The following is a 7,919-nucleotide window of genomic DNA, read 5'->3' as shown; positions in this document are numbered from 1 at the left end:
TGGTCTTTTGATTAATAGCTGACTATATTTTCCTGCCTTTGTTCTTAGGTTTTTCTCTCCATTCTCTTTATTCTTTCCCAAATATCATACACATTCTTGATTGATCAGCTTTGTGGTAGTTTTTTCCCCCCGAGATAGGGTTTTTCTGTGGCTTTGGAGCCTGTTCTGAAACTCTCTCTGTAGATCAGGCTGGCTTCAAACTCACAGAGATCCTCCTGTCTCTGCCTACTGAGTGTTGGGATTAAAGGTGTGTGCCACCACCACCCAGAAAGAAGTTATATTATGTCAGTCTGTGTACTATTTTTCATAATCCCATTGAGTACTCTTTGTGCTTCCAATATGAATGTAGCTTTGTAACCAGCTTTCCTGTTATAAATTGTTGGGAATTATCATTTTACTGTAGTCATTTATGTTGAAAATTTAACATACACATCATCTTAATTTTGATGCATCCTGTTTCAAAGGATTATTTATTTACTTCTTTATTTATTTAGGTTTTGTTGTTCTTGTTAATCTCTGAGAGACTTTTGGTTTATTGGATAGAAGCCATTATGAATGTTGGCAGGTAGCACAGCACATATTAGTTTTGGAGGTGACCTAAGTTCAGATACCTACCATCAAGTTGTGAGGCTCATAACTCTACCATTTCAGATTGAGGGCATCTGAATCCCTCTTTTCTTTGTTACTTGTATACACGTGGAAAAAATTCTCACTCTTGCACAAACATATGCAAAAATGGCAATAAACTTGTTTTCAAAAGTGCTTGTGACTTATAAAGCAGCAGAGTAAAACAAGTTGCTTTAGGTGTGCACTGATTCTTTAAAAATCTGTTATCTTGCATTTTGTTTTAAAATGTTTTCTTTTCCTCACTCTGATTGCAGACATACAGGCAATCATCAATCAGGGGGAGCAAAATGGTGTCTAAGTGATCCTAACAGACATACTTTTCTTTACTATAAGATAATGAAATTTTTTTAAGTAGTCAAAACTATTTTCTATGAAGTTAAGGCACAAGAAGGTTTCAAGTGAATCTCTCCAATTCTGGTAGAACAGCCTTTTGCACCCAAGCCATTTTCTATTATTGGTAAAGGATAAAGATCTGAAGTGTATAGGATGAGTGCTTGTTAGTAATTTCTTAGCGTTTTATTTTGGTTAGAATCTTGTTTTTATTTAAAAGAGCATAATATGTCTTTGTTAGTGCTACCCATCTATGTTGTTGATTTTATTCATTATTATCTAAGTATATTGTTTATTGTTTGGAAAATAATGGTCTCACCAATTTTGTATTCAGAAGATTTGTCATGTTATGAGTTCCTTGAGTTTTTGTTGGTTTGGGAAGTTTCTGTGGAGAGACAGTTTTAGTTTTCTCTTCTTTGTCTTAGATGTTTGCCTCTTTCCATTTGCTGGCATATATATCTTTGTTTGTGTTTTTGCTGCTTAAGTGATTGATATGATTCATACATTACCTTTGGATCTTTAAAACCTTCTTGTATACTATTGCCTCTTTCTAGATAGCCTCAGCTATCAACATGACATAGCTTTGACTGATCTGAGAATATACCAATTGAGAGTATGCCTAGATCAGAATACCTGATTAAGGTATCTGAGAGAGATTTGTTGATTTTGATGGATATAGGAAGGCTCTTCCACTGAGTTGGCAATATCTCTCAGCAAGCAGCCCTGGGATAGATAGGAGAGCTAGTTGAGCACAAGGCAGTGACAAAGCAAGAGGGAAAGCCAGAAAACAATGGTTCCACATGTTTTGCCTTTAGTTATTAGCTTGAGTATCTATCCTACACTGTCATAAGGAGGAATTGTGAAATAGGCTTAACAACCAAATAAACATGTTCATTACCTGAGTTGCTTTTGATTGCATAATTTAATAACAACAACAGAGAAGAAAGTTGGAAAAAAATGGGACTCAAAGAGGATTTTGTTGCTGCAAAGGACCTAGGAATGTTGACTCTTATAAGAATACTTAAGAAGTTAGAAAACTGGACAGAGAGCTTAATCATCTGTTTTTGTAGGACCTAGAAGATGGGAATGTTGCGAGTAATGGCAGAGAGTGGAGGTCAAGGCCATTGGATTTTACTGGGCAGTAGGCTCTTCAAGGAATCATGGAGCTGGCCCAGCCTAACTCCCTTTAGAGACCAGGTTACAGTCCATGGTTCCTGGGTCACTATATACCTCCCAGTTCCTGACAGATTGTTGCATTCCCTCAGGCAGTGAAGTATTCAGGCTGATTTGTGCTTCTTTGTATGATCCCTTAGTAGTCAAGGAATCATGAATTCTTAACACGACAATTGAACTTAGATATTAATCTTGTGTGTGCTGTATAGCTTGCACACTTCATTATATCATTGTATAGACATAGGGAGGTTGGTCATTTCCCCACTGCCCAGACTCATAATACAGAATTTTTATTAATTAATAAGACTGCATACCCAATAGCTTAGGCTTCTTATTAAGTAACTTTTACATCTTAAATTAACCCATTTTATATTAGTCTGTGTATCACCACATGGCTGTGATCTACTGGTAAGGTTCCATCCAGCATCTGTCTCCTTCAGTGGCTACATGGCATCTCCCTGATTCTGCCTTTTTTTCTCCTCTATCTCCATTTGGCATCCCCACCTTGTTCTATTCTGTGCTGCCGTAGGCCCAAAGCAGTTTCCTTATTATCCAATGAGAATAAAACATATTCACTGCATACAGCGGGTAACTCTTACTTATTATTTTAATCAATTTCTATTAATCTGTGTATTGCCATGTGGCTGTGGCATACAAGGTAAATTTCTCAGCATCTGTCTCTGGTGGGGCTATATGACTTCTCTCTGACTCAGCTTTCTTCCTTCTAGCATTCAGTATAGTTTTCCCCAGCTACCTAAGTTCTGTCCTATAGCTCTGTTATAGGCCCAAAGCAGTTTCTTTATTAACGAATTATAATCACAGCATACAGAAAGGAATTCCACAATATGAGTTTCTATAGCCTCAACCCATGTCCTGTTCTTTGTGCCTGCTGTGTGGTGGTTGACACTACTCAGTCAGCTTTATTCTTTTGGTGTCATAACTTTCCACCATCATAAACTCTATCACTAAATCACACCGGATTCAGTAGAATTAACTGCTATTTAGTGCTAAGGTGGTTTGGTAGCCTACTGTTTTCATTTTTGTTTGTTATATTTTGAAGACAAGGTTTGCCTGTGTAGCCCTAGCTGTCCTGACAGTAGCTCTATATATCAGGCTGGCTTCAAACTCAGAGAACTTCTGACTCTGACTCCCAAGTGCTGGGGTTAAAGGTGGGCTTTTTTATTTTTATATTGTTGTATGGTGGTTTTGTTCCTATCAAACATATGGTGTTGTATTGAGCTTCACCCATATCTTGAATTTGAAAATTTGACAGAGGGTATCATTATGTTTCCCAGAATGGCATGTACTCATGACATTAATGCTGCCTATGCCAACTGTGTTATTGGATTGTAGCTCCATAACCTTCTTCCTGCCTGTTTTGTTTGTTTTGAATTTTTATTTTAAAAAGAGTATTATACCTGAATGCATGGATATGCACCATGTGAGTACCTGGTCCTTACATTGATCGAAATATGGTATTAAAAACCTTGAACTTAGAATAATGGATACTTATGATTCCCCCTTGTAAGCCCTTGAGCCCACCTGTATGCAAGACTAGGAGGACTCTTTGATGTTGAGCCATCTTTCCTGCTCTGTGTTGATTATTTGTCATCAACATATTGATTTCTATTGTTTTCATTTGTCCATTTGTAATTTTTTAAACACAGTGCCTTTTAGTAAACTCTCATTTTTGTTGCAGTTTAAATTGGGGAACTTCAGATTTCTAGTAGATGAATAAAGAGTTGAAGTGAATGCGTAACTCTTTGTAGAAACTTTAGCAAAATCCTATGAGTTGTTTGTAGCTTTTATGTTTGTTTTATTGATTTTTTTTCATGTGAAACAAGTATTTAACATGTATTTCTGGCTGCCCTAGGAGTGACTGCATGGACTAGGCTGGTATTCAGCTCAGAGGCAGATAGATATACATGCCTCTGCCTTCTGAGTGCAACAATTAGAGGCATGATTCAATGCATCCAACTTTTTAATTTTATTTTCTTTTTTAGTGAGGAATTAATCAATCATACTGTTTTTCTTATCTGTACTCTGTACTGTTGATATGTTTATGTATCTTTCATTGTTGGTTAAGAGGTATTTCTCTTGCAAGGTGATATCCCATTCAATGAGTTCAGAAATGACAGAGGTGAACCTCCTATTCAGTTTGCTTCTGAAGTGATTGGTGATTAAATTATGATGTCTTTGTCATGGAATATGTATGGGGAGCACCAGAATTCTATGACTAAACTGTCAAAAAAGTATACATTTACAGTGTTGTCAAAATCATATTTTTTGTTTTACACCTGTACGGGGTATTTTAGAATTCAGTGACCTATGAAGATGTGCATGTCGACTTCACTTGGGAAGAATGGACTTTGCTGAATCCTTCCCAGAAGAATCTCTACAAAGATGTGATGGTAGAGACCTACAGAAACCTCACTACTATAGGTAAGACTCTATTATCTTTCATGTGTCATATTAGTACACAACTATTCATTGGTTAATGATGCTCTTTGTTAATATGATTGAGAAAGAAGAATGGGGTAAATAAATCAGGAATGGTTGTAAGGTTTGCTTCAAATGGTAACTGATTTTTTTTACAATTTTTAATATAAAACATACTATTTCTGTCATTATATTTTAGGATACAGTTGGGAAGACCATAATATTAAAGAACATTGTCAAAATTCTAGAAGACATGAAAGGTAATTTTCATGTATATGTTAATACAAATGTACCTCTGAAAAATTTGTAATTAATCCTATATGTTTTAAACAAAAGCAACAATGTAAATAACAAAATGCTTGATGTTTATTAAATTCTCACAAAATCATATACCTTAATTTCAGATAGGTGAACTACATTTGCAAGTCATTCTTTTACGAAAGAAAACAATATCTTAATCTATATTACCATTTGTATCATAATACAATGAGAGCTATACTGTAAATTTTCAATCCATTTATCTCATATTATTCATTTAAAAGATATACATGTTGAATAGGTGATAAGTATTCTCTAAAACTATCTATTACACTAACAGTCCATTGAAAAGGTTGTTTAACCCATATACTTGTGGCTGTGTTAAGTTTAGTTGGGGGAAATTTAGGGTTATGAATCAAGGGGCAGCTGTTTTGGAGTGGACTTAATCCATATACCACAAGTCTATGAGGACAGAAAGTCAAACAGGGTGATCTCAATGTGGAAACCTTATATTTGTTATTCTTTCTTTACTGAGTACATCATATATTACTCTGGATACAAGCCACATGAGCATAGGGATGTGAAAAGATATAACATACCTCTCTCTCAGAACAAATAGAAAATATGTAGCAGTCCCCATGTTGAGTATAATTGTTGAACTTGATATACACGTATACAAGTAATTGGTTTTCTAGTCTCATTGATAATATCTCAACAAAGTCACATTTCAGAAAAGCACCATGAGTACTAGGACTGTAAATATTTCTGTTTGTCCTAGTTCACTTAGCAATTGTAGCATCACTCACAGTGTAGGAAATGTTATGAATACAATAAGAATGGAAAAGTTCTGAGATTTTTCAGTTCTCTTCAAATACATGAAAATTCTCATACAGAAAAAAAGATTCTGTAAATGTGAACCATGTATTAAAGGCTGTTATCAGTTATTTTCAAAGATGCAAAGCAAACCTTAATGAAAAGGAAAAACAAGATTGTATACATGGTGATAAAACCTTAACATATAATTCATCTTTAAAATAGGACTACATTTTAAAATTAATTTATTCAGATAAAAATATTCAATAATGTATTAAATGTAGTAAAGCTTTCACATGAACCATTATCATTGTAGGCATGAAAAAAGTCAAACTAGAAAGAAACGTTCTGCATATACTCAATTTGTTAAAACTTTTGCGCATGACCGTCATCTTCACAGTCATGAAAGAACTCATACTGGACAAAAACCCTATGAATGGAATCAGTGTGCTAAAGCCTTTGCATGTCACAGTAGTCTTCGAAAACATAAAAGAATCCATACTGGAGAGAAACCCTATGAATGTAATCAGTGTGGTAAAGCCTTTGCACAAAACAGTAGTCTACAAAGCCATGAAAGAACCCATACTGGGGAGAAACCCTATGAATGTAATCAGTGTGGTAAAACCTTTGCATATCACAGTAGTCTTCGAATACATAAAAGAAGCCATACTGGAGAGAAACCCTATGAATGTAATCAGTGTGGTAAAGCATTTGCACGGCACAGTCATCTTCAAAGTCATGAAAGAAGCCATACTGGAGAGAAACCCTATGAATGTAATCAGTGTGGTAAATCCTTCGCACAGCACAGTCATCTTCAAAGTCATGAAAGAAGCCATACTGGAGAGAAACCATATGAATGTAATCAGTGTGGTAAAGCCTTTGCACGTCACATTAATCTGCAAAGTCATGAAAGAATCCACACTGGAGAGAAACCCTATGAATGTAATCAGTGTGGTAAAGCCTTTGCATGTCACAGTAATCTGCAAAGTCATGAAAGAATCCACACTGGAGAGAAACCCTATGAATGTAATAAGTGTGGTAAAGCCTTTGCATGTCACAGTAATCTGCAAAGTCATGAAAGAATCCACACTGGAGAGAAACCCTATGAATGTAATCAGTGTGGTAAAGCCTTTGCATGTCACAGTAATCTACAACGTCATGAAAGAACCCATACTGGAGAGAAACCCTATGAATGTAATCAGTGTGGTAAAGCCTTTGCACGTCACATTAATCTGCAAAGTCATGAAAGAATCCACACTGGAGAGAAACCCTATGAATGTAATCAGTGTGGTAAAGCCTTTGCACGTCACATTAATCTGCAAAGGCATGAAAGAATCCACACTGGAGAGAAACCCTATGAATGTAATCAGTGTGGTAAAGCCTTTGCATGTCACAGTAGTCTTCGTATACATAAAAGAACCCATACTGGAGAGAAACCCTATGAATGTAAACAGTGTGGTAAAGCCTTTGCATTGCAGAGTGGTCTGCAGTATCATGAAAGAACCCATACTGGAGAGAAACCCTATGAATGTAATCACTGTGGTAAAGCCTTTGCATGGCAGAGTGGTCTGCAATATCATGAAAAAACCCATACTTGAGAGAAACCCTATGAATGTAGTCAGTGTGGTAAAGCCTTTGCATGGCACTGTCATCTTCACAGGCATGAAAAAACACATACTGGAGAGAAACATTATGTATGTAATTAGTGTAGTAAAGTCTTTGTTTATCATAGGCATCTTCAAAGTCGAACTAACACATGCTAGAGAGAAGCCCTATGAATGTAATGAGTGTGGTAAAGGCTTTGCACTTCACAGTAATCTTCAAATGCATAAAAAAATCACACATTGGGGATATACTCTATGACTGTAATCAGTGTGGTAAAGCATTTGAATGTATGAATGATCTAAATCATGAAAAAAATCATACTGCAGAGAAACCCTATAAAAGTATTCAGTTGTGATAAAGTTTTGTGCTTTATTTAGAAGTAAAACTTTTGTGTGCAACCATCTGTTAAAATCTTTGCATATTACAATAGACTGACTACATGAAAAAGATACTGAGGACTTCTTATTATAAAGTATTTGGTAAGATCTTTAGCCAAACCACTTATAATCAGTTCCACAATGATCTGGGATTCTCCTCTGTATGCTGTGAATGTATTTTGTTACCATTGTTTAATAAAGAAGCTGGTTTGGGCCTGTGGCAGGGCAGCATAGAGGAAGGCAGGAATTCCAAGCAGAGATAGTGGACAAAAGAAAATGGAGTCAGACTTCATGTAT

At 35.8% G+C, this 7,919-nt stretch overlaps 1 protein-coding gene across 1 annotated transcript; it reads left to right on the top strand.

Moving 5' to 3' along the window:
- Window positions 1–4,450: 4,450 nt before the first annotated feature.
- Window positions 4,451–7,345, top strand: LOC148117925 (uncharacterized). The gene is given in 5 exon segments (XM_087901685.1): window positions 4,451–4,572; window positions 4,769–4,829; window positions 6,041–6,530; window positions 6,783–7,224; window positions 7,227–7,345. Coding segments are annotated over 5 exon segments (1,053 nt in total). The 5' UTR covers window positions 4,451–4,538; the 3' UTR covers window positions 7,253–7,345.
- Window positions 7,346–7,919: the final 574 nt, after the last annotated feature.

Source organism: Myodes glareolus, chromosome 25 (assembly GCF_982192425.1).
Source record: "Myodes glareolus chromosome 25, mMyoGla1.1, whole genome shotgun sequence".
NCBI classification, from domain to species: domain Eukaryota; kingdom Metazoa; phylum Chordata; class Mammalia; order Rodentia; family Cricetidae; genus Myodes; species Myodes glareolus.
This window is presented reverse-complemented; position numbering and strand designations above follow the sequence as displayed.